Here is a 23,964-nt window from a genome sequence, read left to right as displayed (position 1 = left end):
GGCAGTGTTAGAGGGTGGAAGTCGATGGGTGGGGATTGGACGTTGTGGACAGCGACTCCTACAGGTCGGTTGGGGGACGCCTGCACAGCAGAGACAGGAAGTAGCGGGGGTAGTGTGAGCCTCCCACACGTTACTCCTCGCCACTGAGAGTCCGCGCTGGCAGGCGAAAAGATGTGACAGGCTGCCTCCTCGTGTACCGGAGGGGACACGTGATGCAAGGCTTCTATCCTCCCTACAACCGACCAGTGGGGGGCATAGTCGAGCAACGTTCAAGACAGGGGAGGGGAGAATTGGAAATACGAAATTGGGATGGGAGAAAAATAGAAGAAATAAGGAGAAAAAGTGGATACAAAAAAAGAAGTGACCGTCTCTGAAGTTATAACACCACATTAAAAAGTGGCCGTGTTAAGCTAACGTTTAGTCTTGCGTAGCCTACCTCCTACCTCTCTCCACACTATGTTAGCACTGTGCCAGCACTGCAGAGAGGTCTGGCTGAACGAACGCTCTGGCTTGTTTGTATTTCTTTAAACCAATCACAATCATCGTGGGCGGTGCTAAGCCCATGATGCAGCGGCGGTGCCCTATCACTATAGTGTCACAGATAGCGGAAGGGGAGAATAATTGGCCAATGGCAGCTTATACCCACAGTCTCAGTCCTGTGATCCAGACCAGCTAACGTTAGGCAACGTTGTGTTTAAAGGTTCGCTATTTGGCCAAAGATTAGATTTTTCTTACGCCCCTGCCATACAGTATAGTGTCAGTGAACTGTGGTGTAATTATATTAGACCTTTAAAACTTCCCAGTGACACAAAGGTGTCGTCTGCAAGCAGGAAGTACATTCAATGTAACACAGTGAACTGTGGTGTAATTATATTAGACCTTTAAAACTTCCCAGTGACACAAAGGTGTCGTCTGCAAGCAGGAAGTACATTCAATGTACCAACACGTTTTCAAGGAAGGAGATTCTGGTGTGACTGAACTAATTAGTAGTTCTAAACGAGTAGAGATGTTCCCGGCTGCCTTTGAACTGTGGTGTCTTACTAATGAGGCCCCGAGACATTGGCATAATAAGGAGGTTTTTCGGAGGGAATAAAACGGTCCTTTCTTCCCACTTGGTGCTCGCTACGCTACTTACTATTCTTCTTGTACATCAGTATCTCAAACGAATTCATCTCGTAGTTCTCAAACGTCAGGCGCACTTTCTCGCTCGTGTCCTTGTCTGTGAGCTCCCCGTACATGAAACTGGAGAGGAAGAAGACGACAACACAGAAGCATAAACAACATTTAGAATTTTGAATAAGTGCTGTGCAGAATGAAAACATGCTCAGTGCCTTATCCAGCGCCACGTTTCCCCAAGGTAGAATAACGCTATGCTCCTTTATTCTCGGTTTACCTTGCATTATCAGCACATTATACATTACAGCCGGGGGGTTTGGGGGTCAAGCGGCCACGAGGACGACATTAACCTGCCGCACACACAGATTTATTTCACTTTACTAGTTACTGCCACCAGGGGTGTAGCTCCCGATTCTGGGCCCCATGAAAGAATGTATTTGTAGGCCCCCAGTGAATGCGAGCGCGCGTAAGCGCGCAAGCGGAAATTTCTTTGGCCATTTTTTTATTGATGAAAACGCATAATATGGTTTTCACCTATACATTCGGATCAGCAGTTCAGCACCTGCACTGTTGGTGGGTGAGCCTAGTAAAGGATGTCGCATTGCGTTCATCTTCAATGAATGGACCAATGCAATAGTCTACCAAAGCCCCCCCTCTCTCTCTATATATCTCACACACACACACATTTTAATACTTTATTTGGTTCCACAAATTATATTACATAAACAGGGAATCAAATGTATCGGGGCCAAGCAGCACTGAACACTTAAGGGTACACATAGCACCTCCTTCTCCACGTGGCTAAGCTGCCAATAATAGCTGAGACAGAGCAATATTTGGCAATTTGTTTGGCTTTTCTTTTAGACATTGCAGCAATTCTCAGACCGGTCATGGTGGATTTGTGTACATGGCCAAGACTTCCGAACACAAGTACACCATATCTACACCTATACCCAAGGTCAGTCATCACACTGAGCAGTGGTTGGTATTTGATATACTTGTCCCGGAAGGCCTGGTCCATGTACAGGTCAAAGGTACAGCCTACTTCTATGACCAGCACCTCTCCGTGGCTGGTGTCAACAAAAACAACGTCCGGTGTATTGGGTATGTTAGCAAAAACATCGTTGGTAAGGCCAAACCACTCTGGTTTCACTCTGGCATGTTTGTACATTGTTGCACTAGATGGTGATATGTTCCGAACCGCATCAGACACAATGTCCACAATACGGTCATGACGAGCGATGTACAGGTGTTTGTATGCATTACATCCGTTTGTTATGTGTGCAATGGATTCTAGGTGTTGTGAATCCTGATGGTTTAAACAGAATGGACTGTGAGTTTGAGGATACCAAGTGGACAGACACACACACACACACACACACACACACACACACACACACACACACACACACACACACACACACACACACACACACACACACACACACACACACACACACACACACACACACACACACACACACACACACACACACACACACACACACACACACACACACACACACACACACACACACACACAGCATATCTCAAGGGGTTTATCCTTCAAATAAATTTCAAATAACACACACACACACACACACACACACACACACACACACACACTTCAGAAACAAACATAGTATCAATGAGAGCATCAATAATACACCTGAGTGATGTCTAGTAAAAAACAAAAAAAAAAACAAAAAAAAAATTTGCCCCCCCCCCCCCCAGTGCTGGGCCCTTGGAATCATCCTAAACTACCCCCCCCCCCCCCCCCCCCCCCAGCTACGCCCCTGACTGCCACCATCAGAAGTCTGTTCTCGCCGCGTCTAAAAATTCCGGAGTTTGTTATGAAATGCAGAAAAGGAAGAGCAATTATAATGAGACTGTATGGCAGCTATGTACAGTAGCACTGTATAAAGCATACAATTATCTGTATGAATATATCTGCATATATCATCATCATCACCACCATCTTTGTTTTACGTCCCTATTTTCCCACTACAGTGAGGTTGGACGGGCGATGACTCCACACCACAGGAGTCATAATTTTTGGGTTTGTAGCAAATTTGTATACCTCAGATGCCCTTACTTACAGGTAACCCCATTGTCGGTGAGGACGTAGCCTTTGCGTATTCCTACACACACAAGGCAGTGCGGTTTTCTTTCAGGGTTTTCTCCCTTAGCCTTTGTGTATCCCTACGCACACACACAATGCAGTGCGGCACCCTGTATCCCTAGGTAGGGAGGCTAGATGTATATATATATGTATGTATATATACTTGTTTACATATGCACTATGTACACGGTACATGCTGTATATACTTTATCTATGTCTGTATGTGTCCCATACCTACTCGTATTAGTTATAGTCTGACCAGCTCCTCTTGGCCGTTCCAAACTCCAGGCTGAAGCTTAGGGGGGACCGTGCTTTTGCAGTGGCAGCCCCAAAGCTCTGGAATGAGCTGCCACTGCATGTTAGGCAGGCCCCCACTCTGCAGGTGTTTAAATCACGCCTCAAAACACACTTATTTGCTCTGGCTTTTGTTTTTTAAACCGTTTTTGAGAGATTTGCCTTTTTATGTGACACATTGTACTGTTTTATTATGTGTTTTTATTACATTTTTATGTTTTATGTTTTATCCTATGTTTGTGGACTTGTAGAGCACTTTGGTCAACTTTGTTGTTTTAAATGTGCTATATAAATAAAGTGGATTGGATTGGATAACACTAGTATGGCTTACTACCTAGTGTATTGTGGAGGAATCCTTTTGGTTGCCCCAATAATAGCTTAGTTCACACCTAAGTGAGAGGCCAGGGGCTACGGCCCCCACCCCTCTCTATACTTGAACCTCATTCTCAAACATGTATCTTTGCGCGAAACTAACAGGTAGCGCGAAAGCAATTTGCGACTGATCAAAATTAGATTAGATTAGATTCAAATGTATTGTCATTATACAGCACAAGTAGTACACTACAACATCCAACCAGAGTGCAAATGAAACAGTAAAGTGCAAGGGTAACATACAATGCACCGTTACTGGTAAAGGTACTAGATGAAACTGGTAAAAGGCTTCATATGGGATAAATAGTTAGTGATTGTGTTCACGTCGATTCTACAGACATCCTCGGAATTAAATAATTATAATAAAGACAAATACAACGATATTTGTATTATTAACAATTACGTTTTGCATTTATAGGCATGACTCAATGAGGCATTGTGAGCATAGATGCATAGATGCAATCCTACCTGGAGGGGAGAGAACAGATGGTGGAGGTAAACGGTACTCTATCCCCCCCCTCACAGTGAGCTGTGGTGTTCCACAAGGAAGCATACTAGGACCGCTACTGTTCCTAATTTATGCAAATGACATGTCATCAGCTTGTGACTGCAACTTGTTCCTGTTTGCGGACGACTCAGCCCTGCTGGTCTCTGACAAGAACAAGTTGCAGGTTGAAAAAACCCTCAGCTCGGAACTAGGCAAAATCTGCATATGGCTCGCTGATAACAAACTATCATTACACATGGGCTGTTATCCCGGCACCAACGTGCCACTACATCAACCTCCTCCCGGTAGGCCTTCTCGTCATTGTTAGAGATCAGCCCCACCACCACTGTGTCGTCCGCAAACTTCACTATGGAGTTGGAGCTGAACCTGACCACACAGTCACGTGTGTACAGTGAGTACAGCAGAGGACTGAGGACACAGCCCTGGGGGGACCTGATGCTCAGGGAGATTGAGTTGGAGGTGTGTCCACCCACCCTGACCGCCTGGGGCCTGTCTGTCAGAAAGTCCAGGATCCAGGCGCTAAGGACGGTGTTCAGACCCAGATCAATCAGCTTGTCAACCAGTCTGGTGGGGACTATGTTGTTGTAAGCTGAACTATAGTCAATGAACAGCAATCTCACATATCCCCCCTTCTGACTGTTAAGGTGAGAAAGGGTGTTGTGTTAGTACCTGTCTCCCAGAAAGGTGATTTCTCCCACACCAAACTGGCATTTTGCTCTGTTGAGCATTAGTCAATGCTTTTTTTTTAATCCACTTTTTCTCCACTTTTTCAATTTTTCTCCCATCCCAATTTAGCCGTGCCAATTCTCCCCTCCCCTGTCTTGAACGTTGCTCGCATATGCCCCCCCACTGGCCGGTTGTAGGGAGGATAGAAGCCTTGCATCACATGTCCCCTCCGATACATGTGGAGGCAGCCTGTCACATCTTTTCACCTGCCAGCGCGGACTCTCTTTTGGCGAGGTGTAACATGTGGGAGGCTCACACTACCCCCGCCATTTTCCTGTCTCTGCTGTGCAGGCGTCCCCCAACCGACCTGTAGGAGTCGCTGTCCACAACGTCCAGATTACCACCCATCGACTTCCACCCACTAACTCGGCCAATTGAGTTATATGACGGCCGGCCCAAGCCGGAGGCAACGCAGACACCCGGAGTTGAACCCGGTGTCTCTTGCGTTGGTGACGAGCACAATGTCCGCTGCGCCACCCAGCCGCCTTTTTAGTCCATGCTTTTTGATGTTTTGCAACACTTTGATGAGTCTCTCATTGTGCTGCTTCAGTGTGGTTCCCCACACCACTACATCATCCACATACACCCGTGCTCCTTCTAAACCTTCCAGTATGTGCTCCATAGTTCTGTGGAACACTTCAGGAGCAGAGCATATTCCAAAAGGCATTCTTTGGAACGAGTAGCGGCCACACGGTGTATTGAATGTACAGTACTTTGTGCTGTCTTCATGCAGTTTGATCTGCCAAAAGCCCTGTGAAGCATACAATTTACTGAAGTACTTTGCACTGGCCATTTCACTTGTTATTTCCTCTCTTGTTGGAATCTGATAATGTTCTCCTTTAATGTTTGCATTTAGGTCTTTTGGATCCATGCACAGACGTATATCACCATTTGGCTTCTTGGCACACACCATTGAATTCACCCACTGGCGGGGGTAGTGTGAGCCTCCTCCACTCTCTTTATAACTCCCAGTGACATCATTCGGTCGAGCTCTTGCGGTGCTCAAACCCGCCTGGAAGCATGACAGCTTGTTGTCTCGCGACAGTCAGAAGCAGTGCAATCCTCCTTGTTTCAGACTTTCCTTCCAGTCCTACAGCCATCAGGTACAGCATGAAACGCTGTTTGAAGGTATGCCACTCGTAATCAACATTACCAGTCCAATTCACAGCGTCTGGCGGCTTCACACTTTCCATCAACTGGGGTTCTTTCAATATTATTTATTCAGGTACTGGTAGCAAGTAGCTTACAGGTCAGCATCAAATGCCTCTTTTCCAATGCATGGTACCTACTCGACTCGACTCTACTCTACTCGGCCTTTCCGGTTTTCCATTGCCAAAATTTGCGGATGGTACCTGGTACCGGGTACTTTTTTAGTGCCCGCTTTGTCGAGGTTCCAAGCGGGTAGAAGTGATAACAAAAAGTGACGTGAAACACTGCACACCACTGATTGGCCAATTGTACATATGTCTATACCGAACAACTGTGACCTCATTTTCTTCTTCTAAATTCATGCTATATTATGTTATTATGTTATTTGATACTATCTTGTCTAGCACAGTCTCTGGAGCGTAACAGTAAGAAGCATTTTGTATGAAAGTATTCTGTACTTCTGTATGACAACTATTAAAGAACTTGAACTTGAACTTGAACTAGAGAGAATCGTCACTACGTTATCATTGCGCTACACGGGGACGTCCTGCACAAAACACAAATCCGCCATCTTTAAATAGCCTCGCGACTACTAAACATTACCATTCATTATTTGTTTGCCGCAAGAACAAAGTGCAATAAACCAAAAAGGATACATTCACTGTGTATTCTGCCTCATTTATTGATGAAACAAAACCAACATCAACACAATTTACCACCAAGACTAAAGAGTTTAGTCTCACAAAAAAACGCAAATTTTGTTTAGCTTATGTGCTAACGTGACTGGGTTTTTCCATTATAACCGTTAGCATTGTGGCTAGCGTACATTAGCTAATAAGGCACTGGTATCATAGAATAGAATAGAAATACTTTAATCATCCCGAGGGAAATTAGACACTACAAATCGGGATGATTAAAGTATTTCTATTCTATTCTATGATACCAGTGCCTTATTAGCTAAATGTACACTAGCCGCAATGCTCATAGCTAGCTTCTAAATCCTCTATTGTCTGTGTGTGTCGCGTTGAAGATGACGTCACGGCGCCCTCGCTATGACGACCAGCTACACTGACGGGTGGTACTATCTGCAGTGGAAAACGAACGAAGTACCAGGTACAAAAAGTGAGTAGAGTAGAGTAGAGTAGAGTAGAGTAGAGTAGAGTCGAGTCGAGTCGAGTCGAGTCGAGTCGAGTCGAGTAGGTACCATGCAGTGGAAAAGAGGCAAAACAGGTGTCTCATTACTTACTAGTTCCCCTGCTAAGTGTTTGGGGTGTGGCTTATGTAGCCTGGTAGATGGTGCCATCTAGTGGTTAATATAAATCACATCACGTATCACAACATTTGTATCATCAACAATTACGTTTTGCATTTATAGTCATGACTCAATGAGGCATTGTGAGCATTACACACTGCAAACAAAATAAATAGGAACTGAAACCAATCGCGCGGATATAGTGGAATAGACTAAGAATAGATGAACAAATTCCATATAATGATGGTGCGGCTCAGGTCAGTCGCCGTCGGTTTTGCTCTGCGAAGATTGTGTGTACTTTTAGTTATTATGTTTCTTTTTAATACATTTTTTATGAAAACTACACTGGCGGGGTCGTCCGTTCTATCTCCCTCGAGAGTTCACAGCAGTCATCGTCACCGCAGTTTACATCCCACCACAAGCAGATACAGACAAAGCACTGTCGGACCTCCAGGACTCATTGAACCAACACCAAATCAAATATCCAGACGCGGCCATGGTGGTGGTCGGCGACTTCAATAAAGCGAACCTAAAAAAGGTTATGACAAACTTTTATCAGCACATCAAATGTACCACCAGGGGAGGGAACACTTTGGATCACTGCTATACCTCGTATAAGCAGGGTTACAAGGCGCCCCCGGCCTCTCCGTTTGGCAAAAGCGATCACAATGTAATTTTCCTCATGCCCGGATATAAACAGAGAGCCCGAGAGGCTGTAATGTCGCGAGAGGTGACGCGGTGGTCCGAGCAGTCAGAGGCCATGTTACAGGACGCACTGGATGACGTCGACTGGGACATGCTCCGGTCGAGTTCCAGTGATGTCAGTGAATACACAGATGTTGTTGTCAGCTTCAAAGCTACGTTAGCTAACAGCATCGTCCCCACGAAGAAAGTTAGAGTGTTTCTGAACCAGAAACGATGGGTGGATAACTCAATCCGTGTTGCCCTGAATGCTCGCACCGCTGCTTATATCAGGAAATATGGACGAGTACAAGGCAACAGCTTACAGGCTGCGCAAAGTAATGTTAGCTGCAAAAATAGATATGCGAACAAGATGGAGGCACAGATGGCCCAAAATGACACAGGAAGCTTATGGGGGGGACTACGAACGATAACTGACTATAAGGTCAGCCCCCCCTCAATCGAGAGTGCAGATGCCTCCCTTGCGAACGATCTTAACTCCTTTTACGCAAGATTCGGGGCGAATAGTGGCAACGTTAGCGCACATGCTAACGGTGTCACTGGCGCGCCGGTTGTCGCGGATGGGAGGGGGTCCTCCGCGGGGAGGAGCACACTCTCCAATTGACGGAACACAGTGTGAGGAGAGCGTTCTTGGGGGTGAACACTGGAAAAGCTGCTGGCCCGGATGGGATAACAGGACAAATACTTAGGTCCTATGCCAACCAGCTGGCTCCAGTGTTCACCACTATATTCAACCTATCCTTGGCCGAGTCCGTGGTCCCTGCCTGCTTCAAGGTGTCCACTATAATCCCTGTGCCAAAAAACTCCTCCCCAGCAGGCCTAAATGACTACAGACCGGTGGCACTCACCTCGGTGGTCATGAAATGCTTTGAGAGGCTGGTCAAAGATCACATCTGTGCCTCCCTCAGTCCCCAGTAACATGGACCCTTTGCAGTTTGCATATAGGACAAACAGGTCCACTGACAATGCGGTCTCCCGGGTACTGCACAACACCCTTTCTCACCTTAACAGTCAGAAGGGGGGATATGTGAGATTGCTGTTCATTGACTATAGTTCAGCTTTCAACAACATAGTCCCCACCAGACTGGTTGACAAGCTGATTGATCTGGGTCTGAACACCGTCCTTAGCGCCTGGATCCTGGACTTTCTGACAGACAAGCCCCAGGCGGTCAGGGTGGGTGGACACACCTCCAACTCAATCTCCCTGAGCATCAGGTCCCCCCAGGGCTGTGTTCTCAGTCCTCTGCTGTACTCACTGTACACACGTGACTGTGTGGCCAGGTTCAGCTCCAACTCCATAGTGAAGTTTGCGGACGACACAGTGGTGGTGGGGCTGATCTCTAACAATGACAAGAAGGCCTACCGGGAGGAGGTTGATGTACTGGCACGTTGGTGCCGGGATAACAGCCTTCTCCTAAACATTGGTAAAGCCAAGGAGCTGATCGTGGATTTTAGGAGAGTACAGCAGGGGACACACAAGCCACACACAAGTAATAGTAACATACAATGCACAGGTGGTTAAATGCTTAATTTCAGAGAAAATAAATTAATAAATAAGAACTAAACCCAATCGCTGCGGATATAGCTACTGTATAGTGGAATCGACTGTATTAATATGCCATATACCGTCTTGCTCTCTATATTATTTATTGTTGCTTTTTTTTTTTATATTGCTTAGTGCGCACATTGTAAGAGCCAGTGGAGAAATGGCTTAGTGAGGCAACTGCACACGCACGCACGCACGCACACACACACACACACACACACACACACACACACACACACACACACACACACACACACACACACACACACACACACACACACACACACACACACACACACACACACACACACACACACACACACACACACACACACACACACACACACACACACACACACACACACACACACACACTGTATACGTGTGTAATGAATCGTTCCAGCATTTCACCTCCTTAATTTAATAATTTTGCTAATCATAAAATCACGTCACATTTAATTATTTGCTCTGAATAGGTTCATGTTGAAGCAGATGGCTTTGTCGTTGCAGCTATCTTTAGTGTTTACGTATTTCCCAGTTAAAAACTACCAGTGATCCTCATTAATAGACTCTGACCGTATTTGTCAGTCATATTCATAAATAAATAAATAAATAAATAAATAAATAAATAAATAAATAAATAAATAAATAAATAAATAAATAAATAAATAAATAAATAAATAAATAAATAAATAAATAAATAAATAAATAAATAAATAAATAAATAAATAAATAAATAAATAAATAAATAAATAAATAAATAAAAATAAATAAATAAATAAATAAATATTATTATAAATTATGTATAAGTATGTTTATAAGTATTTAATAGTGGAACAGTACCAGCATCTTCAATTAGAAAAGGCCACAAAAAAACAAGGAGGCTTCTTTCATATTAGTACAGAACTAGTACAGAATACATTTTATGCCTACAGTCAACTTCAAAAAACCCAACACTCTCTGTATTGTATTCATAAGAACTTTACATGCTTCATTATGAACATAAACGTGGCACATTCACAGAAAATGATTCAGTCTCAAATGAAATAGATAAAACAACAAAGATTAACAAGTAAATTGGGGTCATGAAAAACAACAACAACATAAGGGAAGCTTCCCTTATATCTTTCCAATCTAATTAGCTTTGACTCTAGCAGCTACCATACCAGGGTCCACAAGATGGCTACTTAAAAAACTGACACACTGAACTAGGAAGAACAGCTTTTTCAAGCTTCGCACCTTGGGCATGGAATGGGCTACAGGACCATATCCACTTAGATATCCTGGTCTCTCTCGGCGAATTTAAATTTGTATTACATAACTTCCTACAAGAAGAATGTTGCTGCTGCTTTCTGTAGTCGGGTCCCAACTGCAAAATTGCTAAATTACTGTATTACCCTGTATTTTACTCTCATACACTTTTAGTATTATGTAGACTATTCTGTTTTATGTTTTTGTGTTTACATGTGATGTATTGTGTATACATGCACTTTTATTATGTTCTTGTGTGATGTACCGCACATTTTATTGCTGTGCTGATATATTGCAAAGGTTATTGATGTCATCTTGTCTCCCTTGCAAAAGAGATCTTGTATCTCAATGGGACTTCCTGGTTAAATAAAGGTTAAATAACGTCACTGGCAGTCGCCGCACGCATCGGAGGAAGCGTGCGGTCGGCTTCGGGACGCCCTTGTACCGACTCGTAGGAGAACATGCATGCAGCAGCCAGGAAAAGAAAAATGCCATAGGAGAATATGAAAAGTTATATATATTTTTCGTTTTAAAAAAGCGATTTTAATACTGCATAATTTACATTGTGATGTGTGAAGTAGGACTGAAATCAAAAGGGGTAAACATGTGCTGTCGTGGGGATTATGTGATCGGTTGCATCTGTCAGTGTGTGTGTGTGCGTGCGTGTGCGTGTGTGTGTGCGTGTGTGTGTGTGTGTGCGTGCGTGCGCGTGCATGTGCGTCTGTGTGTGTCTGTGTGTGTGTGTGTGTGTGTGTGTGTGTGTGTGTGTGTGTGTGTGTGTGTGTGTGTGTGTGTGTGTGTGTGTGTGTGTGTGTGTGTGTGTGTGTGTGTGTGTGTGTGTGTGTGTGTGTGTTCAGCATATCTTGCCAAGTAAAAGACAGAGGTGGATGAAACTTGGCAGACAGACTGACAGCAGGCCAGGGACCCGACTCCTGGAATATCTTTCAAATCAGTCAATGACAAGTACTTTATTTGAATGAAGCATTAACTCTTTGGAATAACCTGCCTCAAAACCTCTTCTGCATTTACAGTAGATTCACTTTTAAAAAGAATCTTAAATTGTTTTAAAATTGTTTTTAACACTGTAAAGTAATGTTTTGTTTTTGTTTTACACTAATGTAATTTTAGCTATCTTAATTGTTACAGTAGTTTCATTATGCATTGTGTGTACTGACTTTTAATAATTTTGTTTTTGCAATAATAATAGTTTTTGTATGTTTTTTTGTGTGTGGACCCCAGGAAGACTAGCTGGTTGCACCCCCATCGTTTCGGGCATCAGCTGGACGCTTATCCAGGGTGGTTGACCCCACGTGAAGCTGCACCCGAGGAGCTCCAGGCCAAAGAGCGAGTGGACCTGTATATTGGATTATTCTACCGACGACGGCTAGCCTTCCCCGGCTTGGATTATGCTTTGAGTACTTTGATTATTCTATGGATAAAGGCCAACACTGCGGTGTGTTGGAAATACCCCCCCCGGAGAGGACGACAGGTGAGAAGACGCTCTACACGACGAGGTCGCCTCACGTCTCTCCATCGTGGACCGGAGGACGCCGGCCACAGAGAGTCCAACTGCTTTCATCTGTGGATCGAGGATCGCTGGGCACCGGGTCGCACGACTGTGGGCTCTCCCAGGATACCCTCGGCCAGACGGGATACAGCCAGACTCTACCCCCCCCCCCTCCAGCTGTCCTACAAGCAGTCGGAACCTCCCCCTAGTGTATCCAGCTATATAATCATTCAAGTATCATTGCTATTGTTCCCTAAATATTCCAGGTTGTATATTTGCTTCCTGCGCAATCAGAGATTGGACATTCGATATTGATCTACCTACGAATACTCATTTGCCATAAAAGTGCATACTATTTCAAATCATAAATGTAATTAAGTGATCGTTGTACATACCTTTTGCTATGTATTATTATTAAACGCAGACTTTCGACTTGGTACATTTGTGTTGGATCCGTTTCATCAGGTGGGAGTGTTTATCATAATTATTTATACCTAGTACTGGGTGGCCAGAGTCTAAAGTACAAGAGGTAGTGGTAGTAAGTATCATATCTAACCATACAGTCAGGGAATTGTACCCCTCAGTTACAGTTAGGCTAAAATCGGGCTTAATTTGGTTTAAAAGTGAAGGTTTAGTAGACATTTAGATAACACCTACTGTAGCCATTGTTTCGACATCATTTCAATTGCTATAATATATACATATAATACATACTAAATATACACATTTAAATTACATTTAATCAATGGCGAAGCTATGATATAAACCAAATTGAACCCGATTTTTGCATAATAGACGCTGTTTAGATGCCCATCTCAATTTCTAAATGTGAGATGTCCATCTCACATGCATGTACAGATTGTTGTTAGTGTCTCTGTTATTAAGTCTACTGTATTGTGATGTCTTGTTCTATGTATGTTTTGAAAGAAATTAAATAAAAACATTTATAAAAAAAAAATAACTTTTCAACCACAGCAGAAATACGATTAAAGTCAACCAATTTCAATAAAAACATTATTGTTATTTGACAGCAGAAAAATCATTCCTCAAGGAGGAATTTGTTTAGCTAATAATGGTGCAAACCCATATGGCACAATAATCACAATAATCAAAAACAACTCACATACATTCACAGGAACATCCTGACAATGACTAACAGCATCACTTTCAATAGTACTGTGTACATCAGGTTTAACAGTAGACTATCTATAAAGACTCATCCCCCCCTGACACACCACAAACCGCCTGGGCCGGTCCTTTATACCGGCAGCCATCAGGCTCTACAACAAAGGGCTCGGGCGGCCGGATCTGCTGCCAGAACTACAGTATCACTGTCACAACTCTGGACTTGAGAACTATAGAGACTCACATCACCGTACTGACTATCTTGTATTTTGCACTAGAGTCTAATATCACTGGACTCTCATCACTGGACTATCTTGTGTTTGTACTTTTTTAATATTATATTTAGGGATGCTCGATATTGGCTTTTTTACCGATACCGATATACCGATATTGTCCAACTCTTAATTTCCGATACCGATATCAACCGATATCACATTTTAATGCCGATATCGGCCGATAATATCGGTAGGCCGATAATATCGGACATCCCTAATTATATTGAATTTGTATCTATACTTTAAGTGTACCTATTAGTGTATATAGGACTGTGAAGCTATGCATCCCCCACCCTGTATCCCCCCCCCCCCCCCATGCTGCTTTGACACCCAAATGTCCCCAGGGGGATCAATAAAGGATAATTTTATCTTATCTTTCAGTAGATGTAGTACTGTGTACGTCAGGTTTAACAGTAGACTGTATCACTTACAGTAGATGTAGTACTGTGTACAACAGGTTTAACAGTAGACTGTATCACTTACAGTAGATGTAGTACTGTGTACAACAGGTTTAACAGTAGACTGTATCACTTACAGTAGATGTAGTACTGTGTACAACAGGTTTAACAGTAGACTGTATCACTTACAGTAGATGTAGTACTGTGTACAACAGGTTTAACAGTAGACTGTATCACTTACAGTAGATGTAGTACTGTGTACATCAGGTTTAACAGTAGACTGTATCACTTACAGTAGATGTAGTACTGTGTACATCAGGTTTAACAGTAGACTGTATCACTTACAGTAGATGTAGTACTGTGTACAACAGGTTTAACAGTAGACTGTATCACTTACAGTAGATGTAGTACTGTGTACGTCAGGTTTAACAGTGTGGTTGTATCACTTTCAGTAGATGTAGTACTGTGTACAACAGGTTTAACAGTAGACTGTATCACTTTCAGTAGATGTAGTACTGTGTACGTCAGGTTTAACAGTAGACTGTATCACTTACAGTAGATGTAGTACTGTGTACGTCAGGTTTAACAGTAGACTGTATCACGTTCAGTAGATGTAGTACTGTGTACGTCAGGTTTAACAGTAGACTGTATCACTTACAGTAGATGTAGTACTGTGTACGTCAGGTTTAACAGTAGACTGTATCACTTACAGTAGATGTAGTACTGTGTACGTCAGGTTTAACAGTAGACTGTATCACTTTCAGTAGATGTAGTACTGTGTACGTCAGGTTTAACAGTAGACTGTATCACTTTCAGTAGATGTAGTACTGTGTACGTCAGGTTTAACAGTAGACTGTATCACTTACAGTAGATGTAGTACTGTGTACGTCAGGTTTAACAGTAGACTGTATCACTTACAGTAGATGTAGTACTGTGTACATCAGGTTTAACAGTAGACTGTATCACTTTCAGTAGATGTAGTACTGTGTACATCAGGTTTAACAGTATACTGTATCACTTTCAGTAGATGTAGTACTGTGTACGTCAGGTTTAACAGTAGACTGTATCACTTTCAGTAGATGTAGTACTGTGTACGTCAGGTTTAACAGTAGACTGTATCACTTACAGTAGATGTAGTACTGTGTACGTCAGGTTTAACAGTAGACTGTATCACTTACAGTAGATGTAGTACTGTGTACGTCAGGTTTAACAGTAGACTGTATCACTTACAGTAGATGTAGTACTGTGTACGTCAGGTTTAACAGTAGACTGTATCACTTTCAGTAGATGTAGTACTGTGTACGTCAGGTTTAACAGTAGACTGTATCACTTACAGTAGATGTAGTACTGTGTACGTCAGGTTTAACAGTAGACTGTATCACTTACAGTAGATGTAGTACTGTGTACATCAGGTTTAACAGTGTGGTTGTAGTTGTAAAGTGTAGCGGTGGTCAGCCCAATATAATCAAAGTGTAAATGTTACAGTGGTGCATTGGGCGCCAATAACCTGTCAATAAATTAAATAAGCAAAATTAAATCTTACTGTTGTTACCGGCTAGCTCCAGGTAACCTCCACTACAAAAAAACAGCATGTGACAAGGTTTGAAATAAGAGGCAGGCAAACAGTATTCAGTGAAATAATAATATACTGTATTCAAAAGAATCAAGTGCAAAACAGATACATAGAATACAAGTGAAAAATGGTAATAAGTAAAACAAAAACAGTCCAGATTGTGTGTGTGCTCAGTGATTGTGTGTTTGTGGGGGTAGCAGGCTGGGGTAGGCTGAAGTGGTGGCTGAGGACAGCTTGGAGATTGGTAGGGGGAAGCTGGGAGAACAGGGACACTGGAGATCTTGAGTGAAGGTGGTCATGTCCGGGATAGTTGGTGGTTTGCAGAGACGGTTCATGGAAGGGGTTAACTTGCCAGCACTGGTGTCCTCTCTTTACAGGTGATACTCTCTTTGATCGGCCATGTTGTAGGCCACAGGATACATGAGGAGTCTGTCACCGTTTCCTCCAAATCGACTTGTTCTCTGCCTTCTTAACTCACATTTTCTTCTCTGTATTTCCCTTGCTCTCACTTCACTCCTCTCTCCTGCTCTGCTTCACTTGCTCTGCTTCACTTGCTCTGCTTCACTTGCTCTGCTTCACTTGCTCTGCTTCACTTGCTCTGCTGCCCATGCTGCAAATCAACTCAGCTGAGTCCTATATGGCAATTAGACTGCCTGCCTTAAAGGGGCAGTGCCAATAGGCTACTCTGCTACAAAAGGGAAGTGATTAGTGAGTGGGCACACAGAGACAAGAGTACCATTAAGTTATACAGCAATCAGACACTGTGATACTCTATTAATTAAGTAAGGCTGTGTGTAGACTACAGCTCCTTGTCAATACTACACAGGCGTGTTGATTATTTCTGGCACGTCATAGTGCCCCTGCTCTTCAACATAGAAGTCCCGAGCACTTGTATATCTAGTATCAACTTGGCTCTATTCCGTGTGTTTTGAAAAGCAAAAGCACTGTCATGTGCCATCAAAAATCAATGCACCTGTGTCGCATTATTAACTGATAGTGGTATCTTGTAATGGAACATGATTCACATACACTGTAACAGAGTCTGACTTGTAGATGGGGAAATAATATTGTTTTATATCAATCATAACTCATAACACCGGTCTGGCTGTTTCTCTGAGGAAGGTAAAGCCATGGTGCTGCCTGGAGCTGAAAAATATATGATGCTGTCTTGGTTTCCTCTATAGCAGCAGGACGGAGGAAGTTGTTTCCTCTATAGCAGCAGGACAGAGGAAGTTGTTTCCTCTTGTTTCCTCTATAGGAGCAGGACAGAGGAAGTTGTTTCCTCTATAGGAGCAGGACAGAGGAAGTTGTTTCCTCTATAGCAGCAGGACAGAGGAAGTTGTTTCCTCTATAGCAGCAGGACAGAGGAAGTTGTTCCCTCTATAGCAGCAGGACAGAGGAAGTTGTTTCCTCTATAGCAGCAGGACAGAGGAAGTTGTTCCCTCTATAGCAGCAGGACGGAGGAAGTTGTTTCCTCTATAGCAGCAGGACAGAGGAAGTTGTTCCCTCTATAGCAGCAGGACGGAGGAAGTTGTTTCCTCTATAGCAGCAGGACAGAGGAAGTTGTTTCCTCTTGTTTCCTCTATAGGAGCAGGACAGAGGAAGTTGTTTCCTCTATAGGAGCAGGACAGAGGAAGTTGTTTCCTCTATAGCAGCAGGACAGAGGAAGTTGTTTCCTCTAAAGGAGCAGGACAGAGGAAGTTGTTCCCTCTATAGCAGCAGGACAGAGGAAGTTGTTTCCTCTATAGCAGCAGGACGGAGGAAGTTGTTTCCTCTATAGGAGCAGGACAGAGGAAGTTGTTTCCTCTATCAAGTCAAGTCAATTCAAGAGTTTTAATTGTCACGGCATACAGGTATACAATGAAATGCGGCTGGTCTTGCCCGCGACGATGTGCAATACAGTGGTACAACATATAATAGAATCCAATAAAAATACAGTGGTACAACATATAATAGAATCCAATAAAAACAACAGTGCAATAAACAGGTAACATGGTGTGACATCTCGGTATCTGTACATAGTATTTACAGAGCATATAGGACATGCTAGGTAGCTTTAGTAGTGCAATACACTGTTCCTGTTGTTATACTAATTTAAAGTGGCCTTTCCTCTTGGCCATAAGTGTGCGTGTGTGCGGCATGAGTGTTAAAGTGGCTGCTAGTGTGTGAGCGTGCTCAGCGTGCGTGTCGTGTGTGTGCTTGTGTGTGGATAGTTCAGTTTCTGTGGCTCTCAATGTTCATTGTTCAAGGCTCTGATGGCCTGGGGGAAGAAGCTGAGCCTAAGCCTCTCCGTCCTAGTAGCTGGGGTTCGCAGGCGTCTGCCTGACCTCAGCAGCTGGAACAGGCTGTTATTGGGGTGGTGGGGGTCTTTCATTATTCTGCAGGCTCTGGATTTGCACCTCTTGTTGTATAGAGCCTGCAGGGTAGGTAGCGCAATACCCGTGGTACGCTCGGCTGAGCGCACCACTCTCTGTAGGGCCTTCTTGTCCTGTGGCGTGCTGTTTCCATACCAGGCAGTGATGTTTCCGGTCAAGATGCTCTCTACAGCTCCTGAGTAGAAGGACTGGAGTATCTTCCCCGATACTCTGAACTTCCTTAACTGTCTCAGGTGGTAGAGGCGCTGCTTCGCTTTCTTTACTACTGTGTCTATGTGTGTTGACCATGTCAGATCCTCTGAGATGTGGACCCCCAGGTACTTGAAGCTGCTCACCCTGTCCACTGTAGCCCCGTTAATCATCAGTGGTGTGTGTGTCTCTATAGCAGCAGGACAGAGGAAGTTGTTTCCTCTATAGGAGCAGGACAGAGGAAGTTGTTTCCTCTATAGCAGCAGGACAGAGGAAGTTGTTTCCTCTATAGCAGCAGGACAGAGGAAGTTGTTTCCTCTATAGCAGCAGGACGGAGGAAGTTGTTTCCTCTATAGCAGCAGGACAGAGGAAGTTGTTTCCTCTATAGCAGCAGGACAGAGGAAGTTGTTTTCCTCTATAGCAGCAGGACGGAGGAAGTTGTTTCCTCTATAGCAGCAGGACAGAGGAAGTTGTTTCCTCTATAGCAGCAGGACAGAGGAAGTTGTTTCATCTATAGGAGCAGGACAGAGGAAGTTGTTTCCTCTATAGCAGCAGGACAGAGGAAGTTGTTTCCTCTATAGGAGCAGGACAGAGGAAGTTGTTTCATCTATAGGAGCAGGACAGAGGAAGTTGTTTCCTCTAAAGGAGCAGGACAGAGGAAGTTGTTTCCTCTATAGCAGCAGGACGGAGGAAGTTGTTTCCTCTATAGCAGCAGGACAGAGGAAGTTGTTTCCTCTATAGCAGCAGGACAGGGGAAGTTGTTTCCTCTATAGCAGCAGGACGGAGGAAGTTGTTTCCTCTATAGCAGCAGGACAGAGGAAGTTGTTTCCTCTATAGCAGCAGGACAGAGGAAGTTGTTTCCTCTATAGCAGCAGGACAGAGGAAGTTGTTTCCTCTATAGCAGCAGGACGGAGGAAGTTGTTGTTTCCTCTATAGCAGCAGGACAGAGGAAGTTGTTTCCTCTATAGCAGCAGGACGGAGGAAGTTGTTTCCTCTATAGCAGCAGGACAGAGGAAGTTGTTTCCTCTATAGCAGCAGTACAGCGGAAGTTGTTTCCTCTATAGGAGCAGGACAGAGGAAGTTGTTTCCTCTATAGCAGCAGGACAGAGGAAGTTGTTTCCTCTATAGCAGCAGGACAGAGGAAGTTGTTTCCTCTATAGGAGCAGGACGGAGGAAGTTGTTTCCTCTATAGCAGCAGGACAGAGGAAGTTGTTTCCTCTATAGCAGCAGGACAGAGGAAGTTGTTTCCTCTATAGCAGCAGGACAGAGGAAGTTGTTTCCTCTATAGCAGCAGGACGGAGGAAGTTGTTTCCTCTATAGCAGCAGGACGGAGGAAGTTGTTTCCTCTATAGCAGCAGGACAGAGGAAGTTGTTCCCTCTATAGCAGCAGGACAGAGGAAGTTGTTTCCTCTATAGCAGCAGGACAGAGGAAGTTGTTTCCTCTATAGCAGCAGGACAGAGGAAGTTGTTTCCTCTATAGCAGCAGGACAGAGGAAGTTGTTTCCTCTATAGCAGCAGGACGGAGGAAGTTGTTTCCTCTATAGGAGCAGGACAGAGGAAGTTGTTTCCTCTATAGGAGCAGGACAGAGGAAGTTGTTTCCTCTATAGCAGCAGGACGGAGGAAGTTGTTTCCTCTATAGGAGCAGGACAGAGGAAGTTGTTTCCTCTATCAAGTCAAGTCAATTCAAGAGTTTTAATTGTCACGGCATACAGGTATACAATGAAATGCGGCTGGTCTTGCCCGCGACGATGTGCAATACAGTGGTACAACATATAATAGAATCCAATAAAAATACAGTGGTACAACATATAATAGAATCCAATAAAAACAACAGTGCAATAAACAGGTAACATGGTGTGACATCTCGGTATCTGTACATAGTATTTACAGAGCATATAGGACATGCTAGGTAGCTTTAGTAGTGCAATACACTGTTCCTGTTGTTATACTAATTTAAAGTGGCCTTTCCTCTTGGCCATAAGTGTGCGTGTGTGCGGCATGAGTGTTAAAGTGGCTGCTAGTGTGTGAGCGTGCTCAGCGTGCGTGTCGTGTGTGTGCTTGTGTGTGGATAGTTCAGTTTCTGTGGCTCTCAATGTTCATTGTTCAAGGCTCTGATGGCCTGGGGGAAGAAGCTGAGCCTAAGCCTCTCCGTCCTAGTAGCTGGGGTTCGCAGGCGTCTGCCTGACCTCAGCAGCTGGAACAGGCTGTTATTGGGGTGGTGGGGGTCTTTCATTATTCTGCAGGCTCTGGATTTGCACCTCTTGTTGTATAGAGCCTGCAGGGTAGGTAGCGCAATACCCGTGGTACGCTCGGCTGAGCGCACCACTCTCTGTAGGGCCTTCTTGTCCTGTGGCGTGCTGTTTCCATACCAGGCAGTGATGTTTCCGGTCAAGATGCTCTCTACAGCTCCTGAGTAGAAGGACTGGAGTATCTTCCCCGATATTCTGAACTTCCTTAACTGTCTCAGGTGGTAGAGGCGCTGCTTCGCTTTCTTTACTACTGTGTCTATGTGTGTTGACCATGTCAGATCCTCTGAGATGTGGACCCCCAGGTACTTGAAGCTGCTCACCCTGTCCACGGTAGCCCCGTTAATCATCAGTGGTGTGTGTGTCTCTATAGCAGCAGGACAGAGGAAGTTGTTTCCTCTATAGCAGCAGGACAGAGGAAGTTGTTTCCTCTATAGGAGCAGGACAGAGGAAGTTGTTTCCTCTATAGCAGCAGGACAGAGGAAGTTGTTTCCTCTATAGCAGCAGGACAGAGGAAGTTGTTTCCTCTATAGCAGCAGGACAGAGGAAGTTGTTTTCCTCTATAGCAGCAGGACAGAGGAAGTTGTTTCCTCTATAGCAGCAGGACAGAGGAAGTTGTTTCCTCTATAGCAGCAGGACAGAGGAAGTTGTTTCCTCTATAGCAGCAGGACAGAGGAAGTTGTTTCCTCTATAGCAGCAGGACAGAGGAAGTTGTTTCCTCTATAGCAGCAGGACAGAGGAAGTTGTTTCCTCTATAGCAGCAGGACAGAGGAAGTTGTTTCCTCTATAGCAGCAGGACAGAGGAAGTTGTTTCCTCTATAGCAGCAGGACAGAGGAAGTTGCCCCAAATTGTTGATTCCTTACGTTGATAGCAGTAACAGACGGAGCAAGGTGCTGGGCTCGTTGACGCCGATCTCAGTAATAACTTGATTCTCCCGTGGTGTATGTGTCTGACTGACTGTGTTGTGTTTTGAATTTCACACATGTGCAATGTGCATAAACAAATTGGCATTACAAATTTAATATTTAATATTTAAATAATTGTATACAACGACTCAACAACTTCTGCACTGCATATTTTAGACTGTTATGGTTGGTAGGCGATAAAATATACAATAATTATAAATGGTCTTGACATGCGCAGTGTGCTTATGGCAATGTTGACAGATCTATAGCGTGTTCTAGCTCTCATTAAGCCAAGAATATGTCCAGCTAACTATAGCCCACTTTTATACCAATTAATTAATTATTTCATATTCTTATATTGTGCATCTCTGAACATTTAACATTGTTTGGGTGATACTAAGTATGTAATAATGTTTGGGCTAAAGGTGGGCTATATCTAGCCTTGACATAGCTGGACATCGAGAAATTGCAATTAAAATGATTTTAGCACAATATATTCAGTTGTGCATCTTACACATTTAGTTATTTGTGTGATATTACAAATTATGTAATATTTCATTAAACTTGGGCTAAAAGTGGTCTATATTTAGCCATGCATATTCTAGGCCAGTGGTTCCCAAACCTTTTGTTTATGCGGACCACTAGATTGTTATCAAGAACTTTTCCGGACCACCTCGTATACAAATAGTAAAAAATAAATAAACATCAAACGTATATATAAAGTGGTAGTGTTAAAACGCAGATATTTTTATAGTTAATTATGGACACTCAAAAGTCAATTGTACTCGTCTATATGAGGGTTACAACATAGCCTCAACGTTGAAACCGGTCTAGTGTTTACAGTGGTTCCTATGCTTATTAACATCCTTCCTCTGCTTCCTATAACCCTCCATATGCTTCCTATAACCCTTCCTGTGCTTTTTAACATCCTTCCTATGCTTCCTATAAGCCTTCATATGCTTCCTAACATGCTTCATATGCTTCATATAACCCTTCATATGCTTTCTATCACTCTTCCTATGCTTCCTAACATCCTTCCTATGCTTCCTATCACCCTTTCTATGCTTCATAACATGCCTCCTATCACCCTTTCTATGCTTCATAACATGCTTCCTATGCTTTCTATCACCCTTCATATGCATCCTATAACCCTTCCTATGCTTTCTAACATCCTTCCTATGCTTTCTAACATCCTTCCTATGCTTTCTAACATCCTTCATATGCATCCTATAACCCTTCCTATGCTTTCTAACATCCTTCCTATGCATCCTAACATCCTTCCTATGCATCCTAACATCCTTCCTATGCATCCTATAACCCTTCCTATGCTTTCTAACATCCTTCCTATGCTTCCTATAACCCTTCCTATGCTTTCTAACATCCTTCCTATGCTTCCTATAACCCTTCCTATGCTTCCTAACATCCTTCCTATGCATCCTAACATCCTTCCTATGCATCCTAACATCCTTCCTATGCTTCCTATAACCCTTCCTATGCTTTCTAACATCCTTCCTATGCTTCCTATAACCCTTCCTATGCTTCCTAACATCCTTCCTATGCTTCCTATAACCCTTCCTATGCTTTCTAACATCCTTCCTATGCTTCCTATAACCCTTCCTATGCTTTCTAACATCCTTCCTATGCTTCCTATAACCCTTCCTATGCTTCCTAACATCCTTCCTATGCTTCCTATAACCCTTCCTATGCTTTCTAACATCCTTCCTATGCTTCCTATAACCCTTCCTATGCTTTCTAACATCCTTCCTATGCTTCCTATAACCCTTCCTATGCTTTCTAACATCCTTCCTATGCTTCCTATAACCCTTCCTATGCTTTCTAACATCCTTCCTATGCATCCTAACATCCTTCCTATGCTTCCTAACATCCTTCCTATGCTTCCTATAACCCTTCCTATGCTTTCTAACATCCTTCCTATGCTTCCTATAACCCTTCCTATGCTTCCTAACATCCTTCCTATGCTTCCTATAACCCTTCCTATGCTTTCTAACATCCTTCCTATGCTTCCTATAACCCTTCCTGTGCTTTTTAACATCCTTCCTATGCTTCCTATAACCCTTCCTATGCTTCCTATAACCCTTCCTATGCTTTCTAACATCCTTCCTATGCTTCCTATAACCCTTCCTATGCTTCCTAACATCCTTCCTATGCTTCCTATAACCCTTCCTATGCTTTCTAACATCCTTCCTATGCTTCCTATAACCCTTCCTATGCTTTCTAACATCCTTCCTATGCTTCCTAACATCCTTCCTCTGCTTCCTATAACCCTTCCTATGCTTTCTGACAGCGCAGACACACCAGTCGCGCGTGAAA

At 43.6% G+C, this 23,964-nt stretch overlaps 1 protein-coding gene across 1 annotated transcript in view; it reads right to left on the bottom strand.

The window, feature by feature from the left end:
- kcnh1a (potassium voltage-gated channel, subfamily H (eag-related), member 1a) overlaps nucleotides 1-23,964 on the bottom strand; it is a gene marked incomplete at both ends in the record, with an annotated part of 161,846 nt that overhangs the window by 93,194 nt on the left and 44,688 nt on the right. Inside the window, 1 exon segment of the mRNA XM_084321540.1 lies at nucleotides 1,136-1,242. Within this exon segment, the coding sequence (XP_084177666.1) occupies nucleotides 1,136-1,242 (107 nt within the window).

This window comes from Notolepis coatsorum (assembly GCF_963971535.1).
Source record: "Notolepis coatsorum genome assembly, chromosome: 9".
Classification (NCBI taxonomy): domain Eukaryota; kingdom Metazoa; phylum Chordata; class Actinopteri; order Aulopiformes; family Paralepididae; genus Notolepis; species Notolepis coatsorum.
Note: the sequence above shows the minus strand (reverse complement) of the source record. Positions and strands in the feature narration are given on the sequence as shown.